We start from the raw sequence: 15,864 nt of genomic DNA, 5'->3' as shown, positions 1-15,864 counted from the left end.
AAATATTTATAAATATTATGCATACAACATTATTTTTGACCTCCTCGTAGATCATTGCCCGCGTATCTTCTGTCAAAATATTTAAACAATCGTTTGCAGTTTTCTTGTTTTTGTATTCTATTGAGCTGTTGTTAACATGCCACATACAATTGAACAGTTCGCGTTCGGTTTGTCTGACGGCAACGTCATCAACGTTTTCGAATACAAAACAGCCCAACATGAATCGAAAGAAACAAAATTGAATTAAAACGTATTTATTTATAAGTATATATAGTATAGCTTGTTGGTATATGAAAAATATGAAAAAAGGCAGACACGCAATCCATAATCAAGCCGAGCAACAACAAAAACAACAATCGCCCAAAAGTTCGATGACATTTTGTTTAATGTTCAATAACAACAACAATTGCAATAGACACAAAATTGTAAACAAATCAAATGAACATTAAAAGTCATTTATGTAAGCATTTATTTCTGATATTTATCGTTAATATTGGCCAATGAATAAAAGCTAACTGATTGCGTGCTAAGTCTAGATCTAGATAGCTGACATGAAAAGATTTGAGACAGACATAAGATTTAGAGACTGGCTGATATTTCACTTTTATTTTGCGGACAACGTTCCCCAAAATTGTATCGATTATTTCCATACTTATAGATATTTATTTTCCTTGAAAGTATTTCCGTTACGAATTTCCTTTGACTTGCGAATTTTCCTTTTATAAATATCCTATTGCCTATACATCAATATATTTATCATTAAGTTCTTATGTAGAGCTATTTATATAAGTTTAAAGCAAATCGGCCAGATTTAGATGCCAAGTTGATCTTGAGGCCAAACCTTATGAAAATTGTATGAGATTTGACTAAGTTATGGGGGTGGGAAATTTCGACCTATGTCTATATAAGATATTTGAGGGTACCATTTTCACATGAACTTTGACCAAAAATAGTGTTGTCAGATTTAGATGCCAAATTGATCTAGAGGTCAAACCATGAACAAAAAGCCAAACCTTATGAAAATCGGTTGAGTTTTGACCGAGTTATGGTAGTGGGAAATTATGACCTATGTCTATACAGGATATTTGAGAGTACCTTTTTTACTTGAATTTTGACCAAAAATCATGTTGCCATTTTTAGATGCCAAGTTGATCTTGAGGCCAAACCATGAACAAAGAGCCATTCCTTATGAAAATCGGATGAGATTTGACCAAGTTATGGGGTTGGGAAATTTTGACCTATGTCTATATAGGACATTTGAGGGTACCATTATCACATGAATTTTGACCAAGAATAGTGTTGTCAGATTTAGATGACAAATTGATCTAGAGACAAAATCATGAACAAAGAGACAAACCTCGTGCAAATCTGATGAGATTTGACCGAGTTATAGGGGTGGGAAATTTCGACCTATGTCTATATAGGATAATAGTGGGTATCCCCCGGCCTCTCCCGAGGTATGTTTAAAAAACCTCTCAAAGATCTTCGAAAATGAGTTTAAACCCGATCGGAATTTCCTGACGTCCCTTTCGAATTTCCCTTTCTAAATTTCCTTTATAGGCAGTCGACACAGCGGTGGGATATTTTGCCTATAAAAGGTATGGACACAGCGCGGGGAAATTTATTTCCGCAAAGTCTTACCGAAAGCTTAAATCGAAATATCTCAGTTTAAATGGGAAAAAAACGGATGTTTAAAAGCAGCACAGCAAAACAAACAATTGAATTTGCGAATCATGACTTGTAGCTGCATATATACATATATACTCACAATATAGTAACAATCAAGCACGGCAATTATGAGTAATGTTTATTCGTATCGTATTGACAGCATTTAGGCAGCTAATTAGCAGCTTCCCAAGCGAGATGTGTTTACAGAAAATGGAGTAGGCTAAATTCGCTAGACCGAGCTGGGATTTTTTAAAACGTTGCCTCTCACTTGTCACATGTAGCGCAAAAGGCAAAGGCGTATGCAGTTCGAATGGAATTGAACAATTAAATAAAGCCATTAATATGCACATGAGAGTTGAGTGCCACTGACATTGAAATTTGGCTAAAAAAAAACAAAATTTCGCTGCGACAATTTCAAAGCAACTAAAAGCGAAAAAATCAAATAAATTAAACAAAAAAAGTATAAAAAAAAAAAACAGCAGCCGCGTCTGACGTCGCCTTCCGTGTCGGAAGATGAGTTTCGCGCACAAACATATTAAATTTATATATATATATATCTATGTATATACGAAATAAAAACGCAAACACGCATCAATTGGATCGTCTAACTAGGCAGCTATCGAGTGGATAGCAACAAAAAGAAAACAACAACAGCAGCAATTGTTAATTGTAGATTTGAATTGAAGCTTGCACTTGCGTAAGTTTCGCATTTCAATTGAAACGTTTGCCGCCTATTAAAACGATAAAAAAAAAAGAGCGCTATAGTCGGGAGTTGGCGACTAGGGAATACCCTGAACTCTCTTCTGCCAACTTTAAATGAGCGATAGCTATAAAATGAAAGATACTTCATCTGTATAAACTATTCTAGAAGCCACGTGTCAAATTTGGAGACTCTAGCTCTTGAAATCCAAGAGATTTGCTCAAAGTACAGAATTACAATAACGATTTTTATCGATTGCTTGGAAACGCGGCAAGTTATCGATTATCGGAAACAAATTCATACTGCGTGGGAACTTAGAGGAGCTACGTTCAAGTCTCTAGCTCTTATAGGTTCTGAGATCAACGCGTTTCAACACACGGACAGACGGACAGAAAGAAGGACAGGCAGGTGGACAGACAGGTGGAGAGTTGGATGGAACGACATGGCCAGATCGACTCGGCTGATCAAGAATATATATACTTAGTAAGGTCGTAGTTGCTTCCCTTTGCATGTTACATACATTTAAACAAACACATTATACCCTTTTTGGGTTTAGGGTATAATATCAAAAATATATATTTGTTTGCATATATGTATATGTATATTTTGTATAAATCCATTTACTCTATAGACATCTGTTCCATTGTTGTGATTTATAGTTCTATATATGTTTTTTTGGGTTTGTGGGTGGCGCTTCGGTTCGTGCTAATTCGCAAGCGGGTTCAATGCGCCATAGAACTTCCGATTTGAGTTTTTCGGCGTTTTTTTTGGATGCGCCTCCTGCGCATTGGGCTCATTGGCAGTCAGACGGGACGGCGTATTATTAGCGATTTATGTGGCCAGATAATGGCCATTTGTGATTTTACGGCTCAAACGCTTAGCCAATTGCCAAATAGTTTGCAATTCGCGCAGTTTTTCCCATCAACGGAAGTCAACAAAAAAACACGACAACAAAAACGAAAGCGAATACAATTAACAGACAAACTACCAGGTATTTCCCCCCAAAAAAAATATATATGTATATATTTATGTATAAATGACAAAGAGGCAATGAAAATTCACGGGAATTTTAACAAGTTTTAGCCTCGTCTTGTCGAATGCGCTGTTAACTCTTGAAATCGCTGACGTCATTTTGCAGTTTAATGTGCGTCTCCCCCCTGCCGTCCCCTCCCCACCGGATATCGTGCTCCCTCCAGCTGCGTGTGACCTACATAGGTTACACTTGTGTCGCGTCTGCAGCAGAGCAGGTCGAGAGGAGCTACTATCAGGTCATCTATCTCGTTATCGAATGCATACGAATTGCTGCCAATTGGCTGTTGACATGTGAACCTGCTTTCAGACCACATCCTCTACCCTACAGTCGAATGGCCATTATGACTATGGCATGTGGCATGCAAGAGCCTATTAAGATGGGCCTATAATGGGCTGAAATCCTACGAAGAATATACCTTTACGAATTGTATGTGCACAGCGCGAAATGTACATGTTTTGTAGACTGGTTAGATACATTCCAGAGTTATTTTTGCTGTCTACCCATTCTATCAATTTCTCTCTCTCTCTCTCTCTCTCTCTTTGTCTTACTATCTCTCTCTTACTCTCTTACTCTCTTACTCTCCTACTCTCCTACTCTCTTACTCTCCTACTCTCCTACTCTCCTACTCTCCTACTCTCCTACTCTCCTACTCTCCTACTCTCTTACTCTCTTACTCTCTTACTCTCTTACTCTCTTACTCTCTTACTCTCTCTCTCTATCTTACTTTCTCTCTCTCTCTTACTCTCTCTCTCTCTCTTACTCTCTCTCTCTCTCTCTCTTACTCTCTCTCTCTCTCTTACTCTCCCTCTCTCTCTGACTCACTCTGTCTGTCTCCCCTCTCTTTGTCAGCCTTACTCTGTTTCTCTATCTCTATCTCTTCTTACTCTCTGTCCTGATCTCTGTCTTACTCGCTCTTTTTTTCTCTGTGTCTCTCGGAGAAAACTCTGACTCACTCTCTCTATCTCTCTCTCCCTCGCTCTATATATACATATATATCTCTTCCTCTCATTGTGGCCCCACCATTATCATTCCGTTAATCTTCAAAGGCAGTTTACCAATTCTCTTTTGTCCCACATCCTTGAACGTTTTATCAACTGTGCCACTTTCGGTCTTTTAACGTCCCGTGTTACTTTTATCAAATCTCTTTTGTGCCACATCCTTAAACATATGTACATACTTCATCCTATTTTCAACTGTGCTGCTTTCAGTCGTATAAGTTTCATGTTCCTATTATCAATTCCTCTTTGTGCCACATCCTTAAACTTTTTGTCCTTATAATGGGAGAATGAACAAATTTATTTAATACACACAAGCCTTATTATTATTGAGCACAAATCCCCAATGAAAATCATTTTAGTGTAACTTGATTTCAATGTTTCCAGAAAGTAATAAACACTTTCTTTTATGAGTTATAAATAATCAAATTTAAGCCCAAATTTATGCATTAATTAAAGCGCAGCTTGGCAGGGGCTTTTAACCAATTTTCTGGCGCTACTTTTGCAATAGATTTCCAAATGCAGCCAATTAATATGCATAGACCCAGTTTTCTTGATAAAGTCTCGTGACCAGGCGGAAGTAGCCTCATATATTGTGTGTGCAGTATTTGCATAAAAAAGATCCCCCCAAAAAAAAGAAACTGATCAAAGGAATTCAAGTTAACGAGTGCTCAAAAGCAACAAAAAGAAGGTTTAAATTATGCAATGACAATGACCAACAAATAAAGAGGAGAAATAAGAGGCACACTTCTGAGAAGATGCACAGCACTTAATGTAAATTTGCTAATAAATACAAAAAATTGGGTAAAGAAAAGAAATTGTGCAGCCCGTTTAAGAGTTTAAGAGGAAGAAAGCTTTGGATGATGCTGCTTACAGATAAATGCAATTTATTGCACGGCAAATAAATACAAGAAATTGCCAGACTTAATGCTGAGTTATGCATACAATTAAATGGACAACAAGAGGCCATAAAACAGGCCAAAACGGGCCACAATTCGCCGCAATTAGGCCAAAATAATATGGCCAACGAGCGTTTTCTTTGGCTGGCCTTGAAAAAGCGCTTAAGAAATTCCACATGAAATGCACAAAACTAACGCAAAATTTTCCATTACAAATATAAGCAATGGGCGTGGCATTAAGGGCATTGCCTGATTAAAAATAAAATACAAATGAAAATAAATAAAAATAATACAAAACAAAACAAAACAAAACATTGTTAATTACTTGACTTGTTGCCTGAAATGCTGCTTGTCAATTCAGAGAGAGAGAAAGAGAGAGAGAGAGGTGGGAGGGGGGGGGGATTGGGAAAGGTAGGGGGTAGGTGTCTGTCTCTGGGCTCCGTTTTACCGTTATGCACAACAACGCGCCGAGATAAATTTAATTAATGACAATTTTTGTGGTTGTATTTTGGTTCGATTTACCGGTTTTTGAACTTTTCCCTACGCCCAGACGCAGACGGCCATTTATTAAAATATACACACACACATCTGTGTGTGTGTGCGTGTGTGTTTATCTCGCTCTCTTTCTCTATAGTATGTGTAGCTCTCTCTTTCACTTAATTTATGCAGCTCTCTTTAGTTTCATTTCGTTTTCGGTTTTCTGTATTGCATTTCTCTGCCTTTGACTGGGGCTGGCCAGGAATGTGTGTCAAAGAAGGAAAAAGGCTCTAACTTCTCCCCCTCCCTCCCACACACACACACACCCACACAAAGTTAATCCTTGATCATTTAAGGGCTTTAAAATCAGTCACAAACAACAAATTTGGGTCAAGTCTATATGTTATTTTTTGTTTTTCCTTCAGCCATTTACACTTGACACTGACACGCGTTCGGTTTAATTGTCAACGTGCTGAAAACGCAAACAGAACATTTACTTAAATCAATTTGAGCGGGAGGAAGCATAAATAAAAGTACTTAAAATAATAAATAAATTAATAGTCGAACGACTGACTGGGGCTCTGTAATCGGAAACTCGGTTTACAATTTGGCTAAAAACAATTGATATGTAACTGGCTGCCTGTTCACACAAAGGTTGCTCATCAAATCTTAATTGCTTTGCCCAAATGCTAATGTCACACACACACACACACAGATACACACACACACACATAGAGACACACAATTATTGCGAGGGCTGCTCAATAGATATTGGAAACTAATTAGGTAATATAGAAGCTGTCAGCATTTTCTATTGATAGGTTAGTTCTGAATGCGTTTATGCTGCGTTTTTGTTTACGAACCAATTGACACAGTTGTTATAGTTTTTTCTATCTATACATATGTATATATACTTTTTTAAAAGGAAATCTCAGCATTGAAATTCCGCCAAATATCAAAGCCAACAGCAGCTGTTGTGTCAGTTAGTCTTTTATTTTTTTTTAATGATTTTTGTGTCTTATTTTTTTTGGTTATGAATATGCATGTCAAATACCAAATAGCATATATAAACGCAACTTGGCGCCAGGCACAAGACACATGCACAACATTTGTTGTTATAGCAACAAAAAAAAAAAAAAAAAACAATAACGAAATTTGCCAATTGCCCGGCAGCAGCATAAATAACAAACATTATGAATGAATGCAAATTAAATACAAAATGCAAATTCAAGTCAATTTCATTAAAAAAAAACAAATTTCATTTGAATTTGCTGCCCAGCGACGCGGGCAAAGAAATCGCTGCATACTTTTGGGCAGCGCGTGTATCTAGCAGAGACACAAACCACAAGCTGGCTGGGAGCGTGCACAGGTTAATTTCAGATTTAACTCAATTTATGTTGGAAATCTTTTTTGATTAATTTGCTTAAATATTTTTGTTAGTAATGCCTTCAAATATTGTTTTATATATTAATTATTATCAATATTTAATTCTTATTTTATTTATTTTCATTAACAGTCTGTTAATTATTTGTTACTTACGGTTCTGCTTCGATAGACTTCAATTTGGCCACATAATTGGATGGTATATATCCCTCCTGACGCGTCTTCTTGCTGCGCGCCAGCCACCAGTCACCCTGTAAATATGAAACAATACGTCAATAAAATTAAATAAACTGCAGATAAACAGTTAAACTTAATTATAAATACCATATAATGTGGGGTGAAAAAAAATGGCACAAGATAAAGCTACTGGTTAAGTGGCTGGTTATCAAGGGAATTGGTTTTAATACAAATGTGCGATAGGCGTCAAACATGGATTGTGCTTTATTTATATAACTATATATATGTATCTATATATACTATATAGATAGCCGTATAGCCGCCAGACATGGGAAATAAACACAACTGACTCACCAATTAAAATTGGTTAACAACTGAAACTGAGCTAGGCGCGGATTTGATGTAGATTTATTATTTATAAAGCATAAATATATTTTAATATATTTTAATTGTAGAAGACGGAATGTAGATAGATTTATTATTTATAAGCCATAAAGTTTGATGGAAAATTAAATGAATTTAATATGCCAACATTTAAGCATAGTTTGTCATAAATTTCAGAAAAATGAGCTTAGTCAGAAATATATCAAAAATAGAATTCGCTGGTGAATAACGATAAAAATTTAATAATCTAACATATTTAAATATAATTTTATATTTCTATTCAAATTGTGTCTTTGTTTAAGCTTAAGCCAGAAATACTACTGCAAGTAAACGCATTTGATTTATTTTGCTTAATCTAAACAATTTTGTGATTAATTGGGAAACAACTTTTCTAGCTGCCAGTTAGTTGTTATGATTGTTGTTGTTGTTGTGATTGTTGCATTCGAACATAACATTTGACACAAAAGCTTTAACTATAATTAATTTAGCTGTCGTCAAGGAGTGAAATAAAAGCGAACGCGAATTTCGTATGAATTAAGATTCGTACAATTTCATTTCGTTGCTTGAAATCTCGCTAATGCGAAACGTGTTTCGCAGTCTTTTATTGGTTGCGATTCAACAGCAGCAATAACAACCAACAACTATGGAGAGTTATGCATATATATACCATATATATATATACTATATGATTTTGGAGGCAATACTCCGTCTGCATGGTCGCTGGCCAAACGCAGTAGTTGGACACAGAGTTCATATTTGTCTGGGCGGGTAATAAAAGTTTTGCTCGATTGTTGTTCGACTATCAATTTGCAGTGGGCGATGACGGGCCCAGCTGTTTGGGGCTACATCAAAAATCGCACACTCACGCAACCAGTCAGCAGCAAACAACAATCAACAACAACAACAACAACAACAACAACTGTGAGGAGGCAGACACGCCAAGCCACGGTTTTTCTGTTTGCAATACCCTGTAAACAGCGCGTGCAGCGAGCATATGTCCAACTGACAGCTGAAATGCGGAAGTCTTGCTTTTACTAAGATTGAGATGAACTTCAATTTATGAAGCCTGGTTCAGCATACTCTGTTTACAAATTAGAAAGGAGCATATACGTTTCTGTCTGCTTCGGGAAACGAAATTCGTATTCAATTTGTAAAGAATATAGCGCAGTCCATAGCCTGCAAGTTAATAAATATATATACATATATCTTTTCGATTTCCCACAGCTGAATTGGCATTAAAATGTTCAAAGTTCAACAAATAATCTCTATAAATTCTTTTCTAATTTTTTGATAAGAAAACATCTTTCACTCAGGGAATGTTGCAACAAACTTTTATGATTCATATAAGAGTTAAACATTTTTATATGTTAGTTTTCCTCTATCTTGCTTGTTCTTTTATATTTATTTTATATTTTCCTCCATCTTGCTTGTGCTTAATATTAATTTTAAATTTTACTTTATCTTGCTTTTTTATTTATTTCTTAATTAAACTTCAAATTTTCCTCTATTTAACTTGTTTTATAAATTTATTTTAAATTTTCCTCTATCTTGCTTGATTTTTTTTATTTCAATTTTAAATTTTCCTTTGTCTTTCCTTCTTATTAAATTTTCAAATTTTCCTCTATCTTGCTTATTTTATCTTTATTTAAAATTTTCCTTTATCTTACTTGTTATTTTATTTTAAATTTTCCTCAATCTTGCTTGTTTTTTATATTTATTTAAAATTTTTCACTATCTTGTATGTTATTTTTTCATTTTTTATTTAAATATCAAATTTTCCATTCTCTTTCTTGTTTTTTTTTATATTTATTTCTGTTTTGCTAGTTATTTTGTATTTATTTAAAATTTTCCGTTATCTTGCTTGTTTTCTTTATATTTATTTTAAATTTTCCTCTATCTTGCTTGTTATTTTGTTTCCTCAGCTTTTCCAGCGTAGCTTAGCTAACTTCATTCTTTAAACTTGGCTTACACAAACTTGATTTATTTACCTCAAATATTTTGTGAGCTGCCTTTACAGGGTAACCTTCTAGTCGTACCCCCTTACTGTGCCTGGCTTTGTTTATTTGCTTTACTGTTTTTCACTCTGCAATTTTTATTACATATTGTGCTTTATATTCGTGCAATTTACCATTCACGCATTGGCTGCGCTTCGTTACAAAAAAATGAAAAACATAAAACGAAAAAGTTGTTGAAAAAAAAAACGAAAATTAAATTAAAAACTTTATACAATCGGTTTTTGCTTGTTTTTTTTTTTTAATTTTTTCTTTTGGTTTTGGTGTGCTTACGCGCTTTCCATGTCTGGCGCGGGGTTTTGTTAAAGCCCAACAACATTAACAACTTTAACCGAAACTCGCTTTTGCCAAATTTGTGCAGCGCTTTGGCTTAGATAAAAGAGGGCAAAACAGAAACAGTTAGCTATGCAGAGGGATTTGGACAAAAACTAGTTTATTTTTAGCAAAATTATGCACAATAAATTGCAATTGATTTTGTTGTATGCGAAGCGATATCTTCTCCTATCTGATAATAACCATCGACTGCCTCCCCCCACCCCTCCCCCTCGGCTGGTCCACCCGCCGCCGCCCTGCTCGCGGAGTCAAGTGGCTTTTGCTATCATTAGCCTGGCACACGATAAACTCTGCGGAAAGGTCAATGAACACAGCACACACACACACACACACAGCACAGTTTTAGGGTTCATTGTTTATTTGTTGTTTACTTTGATTTTTTTTACTCGCTCGCTCTCTTTCTAACTAGCTCTTGTTCTCCTCTCTCCTCGCTCTCTTTCTAACTAGCTGTTGTTCTCCTCTCTTCTCGCTCCCCTTTTGACGCTTACGTTTCTTTGCTTTACAAGTGCATTTCATAATCGCGTGCTGTTGCCTTTTGGTAGCTACTGTAAGCATATACAATACATATATACTATATATATATATCTGTATATATATATACACATATATACAAATCTGTGTTGATGTGCGCTGTGATTCCAATGAAAATTAAAGTGATTTTATTCTTAGCTACGCTTTGAAAGTGAAATAACAGTCGGTTTTTCTTTTGTTGTCAGCTTTAGAAATCATTTCGGATTTTGAGTTTTTTTTACTAATGATTTCTGTTCTAGTTAGGTTTAAGTCTAGAATTTTACAGCTAAGCGTAGCCCATAGATAAGACATTGACCCAAATGCGGACATTCACTTGGTTTTACATTCAGTTAGAACTTCTAACTTAGAAGGTTGCTCGAATTGGTGGAAAATGCTCAAAAATTATCTCAATTTGTGTCCAATAACTTTTGAACTATTCGAGATGTATTACTTCTACTTAACACACATTAATTTCAACTAGTTGATTAAGAAATAAAACCTGTCGAGATATAAGTGTAGGTACAATTTGATTGAGGATAGAACAAGTATCTGAGACGGAATTATTAGATATATTTCTCAAGTTATCTAAGACCTCAACAGTTTTGCATTGCCTTGACTTGTGCTTGGCAATATTTTATGAATTTTTATGTTCTTTAGCTCTAAAAGTTGACACATAATCTAGAACTTTTCTATGGAACTAAAAGCCCATACATAAGCCCAGACTAAGAGGCTACAAAGGCAAACAAAAGCGTGTAAAATCTCTTTCTCGCTCACTCCCACACTCTCCCTCTCTCTCTCTTACTCCCTCTATAGTTGATTATCCTTGAAGGGTTTCACTTAGCTTCCTGTCGAGCCCATAAGCGATTTCTTTGCTGCACAATATGAAAGCGACTCATTTTTTTTCTTTCTTTCTTTTTTTCTTCTTGTACACGCAAAGAATGTGCAATATGCAAGCGACAAAACTGCACAAATGTGTGCGTGCGTGTGTGTGTGCGAATGAGTGTAAGAGTCTGAGCGTGTGTGCGAGATGAGTGTGTGCAGTTGTGTGTTTGTGTGTGTGTGTCTTCTGTGTTTGGTGTTTATGCGCTGCTTCTCCGCCAAATGACAATGAACAGACGAAGAAGAAGAAGAGACGACGGCAACTCTGACGAGACGGCACACCCATAAAATATTTTAACATACTATTTTGATTTCTATGCATGACGTTGAGCGGCGCGAAGTTGTTGTTAAGTAAAAAGTTAACAAAAGGAAGCCGGGCAGCTTTTTGCACACTCTGCATTACAAATGGGCGTAAAAAGGGTTTAATGAAGCTACAAAAATGTTTGTAACAGAAGGAAGAAAGCAATTAATATACCAAAGGCTGAAAAAGTTCTTATTTATCGATAACAACTCCCATTGCACCAAGTTCGATAGCAATCGATTTTCCGCCACAATCGCTTAAGCATAACTCGAAAGTTATATAGAGCTTAAATCTCCAAGTTTGCTATATCGATTACTTTATAGTTAATAAATATCAAGAATTTTTCAGTTTTGGGCACCTCCCCCTCCTCCCCTCACTCTGTTAGGAATGCAATCAGAAAGATGGCAACGACAGCTCAGCGCTGGTTGCAGGGTAACTTCTAGTCGTTTCCGCTCGAATACGGCACTCACATGTTTTTGTTGTTGTTTTTTAAGTTTGTTGCCATTGCAAGCAATTGTTGCTGTTGCTGTAGTTGTACGTTAATTAAACGCAACCGGAAACAGCAGCAGCGAGCTGCTGGCTGATTACTCTACTTGCCAGGGGGACACATCTGCCAGAGGGAGAGAGGGAGAGAGAGGGAGAGAGAGGGAGAGAGAGAGAGAGAGAGAGAGAGAGAGAGAGGGCGATTGAGAGAGAGAGGGCGATTGAGAGAGAGTTGGCATCAGAAGAAATCTTGATGCGTTCAATTAGCAGGGCTACCAAAATTGCAGCACATTATAGCCGCCAACCCCTTTTGGCCAATCCATTGTGAGTGAAGCGCGCAACTCTTGGCCGTCAGCCAAAGGTGGACGTCATGCCTTTAGGCGCCGCCACTTGTCTGAGCAGTCAGCGAGGCGACCAGGCGGCCGCAATTGGCCAACAGCCCCACCCCACGCTAGGCTAGCTGGCCGTAAGGTGGTCACGGCTGTGTGTGCTGACGTAAACGCTTTAAATATGCATGCCATAATATTTATCTGTGCAAGAGTTGAATGCGCCGTATGACACAATATAAAGGCATCTGAAATCCCAACGGTAATGGATGGGTGGGTGGTTGGGTTGGGTTGGATTGGGTTGGCGGTCTGACCTCCACTTGGCTAATCATAGAATATGCCACGAAAATATGTCAACTATCTCTGCATGTTTGGCAGCTAGCGACAGTCTGATCTCGTTTTTTATATATTTTACTCAAGTGGAGCTGCTGCAGTTGTTGCTTTAATTATAAACCAAAGGCAAAAGCAAACAGAAATTATAAAAAAAAACAGAAATTATCGGCCTGCCGATATTTGTATACCCTTTCTGAGATACTCCTTTATATTTTATGATATTAATTAATAATAAAAAGCACAGTTGCCTCGTGATCAACGCATAAAAGAAGTCTGAAGAGCTGGGAAGCTGAGAGAGAGAGGGAGAGATATAGAGAGAGAGCGATATAGAGAGAGATAAAAAGAGAGAGAGAGAGAGAGAGAGAAAGAGAGGTCCGAGAAAGATAACCCTCAGTCATCTCCAAGGTCAGCTCCACTGAAGGATATCTTTCAGGACCTCTCTCTCTTTCTCTCGCTCTCAGTACCAGGCTCTCTCTCTCATAGATAGCTATGCAAAAGGTTGACATCTTCTAACTCCCATAGACCTTAACTTCTCTTGAAGTAAAAGTTGTAACTCAGCAAATGTTTTCCTGCTGCACATTGAACTGATATGACCCTTCAGTTAGGGTATATGTATGCATACTAAAAATAAAAACCAGCCAGCTACGAAAATTGCGAGGCGGGCGTGTGCATACAAAATGCAGTCCGTATTTCAAGTTGGAGTCTGAGTTTGAGTTTGAGTTTTGTTGGCGGCTGGTTTTATGAGTTGCTGTTTCAAGTGGCGAGTGGCAAGTGGCAAGTGGCAAGTGGCGGCAGAGTTGGCCGCAATTACAGCGTCTGGTTTTGTGCCAGCTCTCAAAAAAAAAAAACGGAAAGCAAATGACATTGAAACAAAAAGCGTAGGAAAATGCAAAACAAAAGAAGAAGAAAACATAGTAAAAAGTTGCAAATTATAGCTGAGATCGTTTTTGGCTAAGTGCCGCATGACGCATGGCTTAAAATTGTGGATAATAGAGAAAATACGGTAATTTGAGACCTGAAAATGAAACCACAAATTGTGCTAGGAAAATAAATAACAAAATAAGCTTTAGGAAGTTTCTTGTAGCTGGGAATGCAGCACAGAAATATGATTATAGATTTCTAGTAGAAACAATATTTTGTAAACAATCAAAAAGTGTTTGATAAGAGGTATTTATCGAAAGAGATAAGGAAATAACAAAAAAAATCGATTAAAATAAGCTAAGAAAACCAGATCTAAGTTAAATAAGATAAGAAAATTATGGCTTTGGCCATATAACATCTATAAATATTTAAGAATATTTTACACAACTGTTGATAACATATAAAATTATCGAAAAATCGTTTGAAAGCTATCGATAAGTCGTTACAACAACCATTTGTGACGTCAAAGCAAATGTTTGCATGACTAAAATAAAATCATGATTAAACATGAAATTGCATGCAGCTCTGTCCGCTTCAGCTTCAATGAATCGAATAATTAAAGCTTTCACGAACTTTTAAATAAAGTTGTAATTTATGCATAGCTGCGAAAAAGGCTGAGCGAATCCAATTGGATGAATGTTATTAATGTTTTTTTTTTATTAATATTCGTTCGATAAGATATTTAACTGAAAAACCGTTATCAGCGGGCGCGCTCTCTCTCTCTCTCTCTGTCGCTCAACATTGCTGGAACCGTTATGATTCACTCACCTGTGTGTCATTCAGTATCTCCAGGTGCTCACCCTTGCGGAAGCTCAAGTCCTCGTCTGTGCGCGCATCGTAGTCGTAGAGGGCGACAAATATTTTGGCATTCGCATTGGCTGCATCGCTTTCGGGTATCTGCGGCACAGGACGAATCTGCTCCGCCGGCTGTCCGGGCATGGGCATGGCTATTTGCGGCACGCCCACACCGACGCCGACCACACCAATGCTGGCGCCGGGATCATCCAGCGGATTGCGTACATCGCCAGCATGTGGTTTGTCGTTGTCCGGTTTTTGTGTGCGTAGACAATTGCCCATTGTGTGATTGAAGTGGGGAGTCGAAGATTCACTGAAGCTGGAGCCAAATAACGTACGCTCAGTGCGTAAGTTGTGACGTATTAAATGCAATGAATGGAAGCCAAGTTGTTTTTACTGCTGCAGTTGTGGATTAACTGTTACTTTCACTCACACACAGACGCGCACGCAGCTGAATGCACGCCAATTACAATTCAATTGCACTCGTTTGTTTATACTGAGGACGACAAACACACACACACACGCATGCAAACTCCAACACACACACAAGTTCACAATTCGTTGTTGTTGTTGCTTATTTGCTCACTCGCGATCAACATGGGGTGTTGGCACTTATCTCTCTCGCTCTTCTGCTGCCTATGTTTGTTGCGCGTTGAACCTAGCGCCGCGTCAGTTAATTAATTTATTTATGTTGGCTTATTGTGGGTGTTGCAATTTATTGTTACACGCACTGCCACTGTTTATGGCTATTATAATTTATTGCAGCACTCTCTAACTAAATTAAATGCTTACACACACACACACTCGGCGTATGTACTTTTCTTATTTTTTGCATGTATGTGTGTGTATATGTTGTATGTGTGATGCTGATGGCCAAACAACAAGACGAACGCGACCATTAAAAAAAACAATTCAAAAACACTGATAAACTATTAAAACACATGCACACATTATTATTCTAATCTTTTTGATCACTTATTGCATTTCTTTTACATTTTTAAGTTATTTAATTTACGAGTTTCAGCTGCAGCGAAAATGGCTCCCCGAAAACCTGCGCGACAGACGATAGCACTGCTAAAGCGATAGCATCGATACGTGTGTGCCCATCAGAGGCTTGCTCAGCGACTCATATCGAAATGCAACAACATTTCTATCGATGTGTTAAAATCGAATAATGTTAACCTACATTATGTTAAGTTACGATAGTTAACAACTGTAAGCATTATTTGTGTGCCTTTATCACTAATGCTCAAAT

The 15,864-nt window shown here is 37.2% G+C and overlaps 1 protein-coding gene across 2 annotated transcripts in view; it reads right to left on the bottom strand.

Moving 5' to 3' along the window:
* The window catches only part of Src42A (Tyrosine-protein kinase Src42A), a 51,365-nt gene extending 35,681 nt beyond the window's left edge, over positions 1-15,684 (bottom strand). Inside the window, exons 1-2 of one of the 2 annotated variants that reach the window (XM_064691725.1) lie at positions 14,583-15,684; positions 7,312-7,406 (exon numbers count right to left, since the gene is read on the bottom strand). In XM_064691725.1, the coding sequence (XP_064547795.1) occupies positions 7,312-7,406; positions 14,583-14,891 (404 nt within the window). In that variant the 5' untranslated portion in view covers positions 14,892-15,684. The remainder of the gene's footprint in view (positions 1-7,311; positions 7,407-14,582) is intronic. The other variant, XM_064691723.1, reaches the window with a different exon arrangement.
* Between the last annotated feature and the right edge of the window lie 180 nt (positions 15,685-15,864).

Source organism: Drosophila montana, unplaced genomic scaffold, assembly GCF_035044405.1.
Source record: "Drosophila montana isolate Dmon_TW-CO22-7 unplaced genomic scaffold, ASM3504440v1 contig_3468_1, whole genome shotgun sequence".
Lineage (NCBI taxonomy): Eukaryota > Metazoa > Arthropoda > Insecta > Diptera > Drosophilidae > Drosophila > Drosophila montana.
The sequence above is the reverse complement of the archived record's forward strand: the minus strand, read 5'-3'. Positions and strand labels throughout refer to the sequence as shown.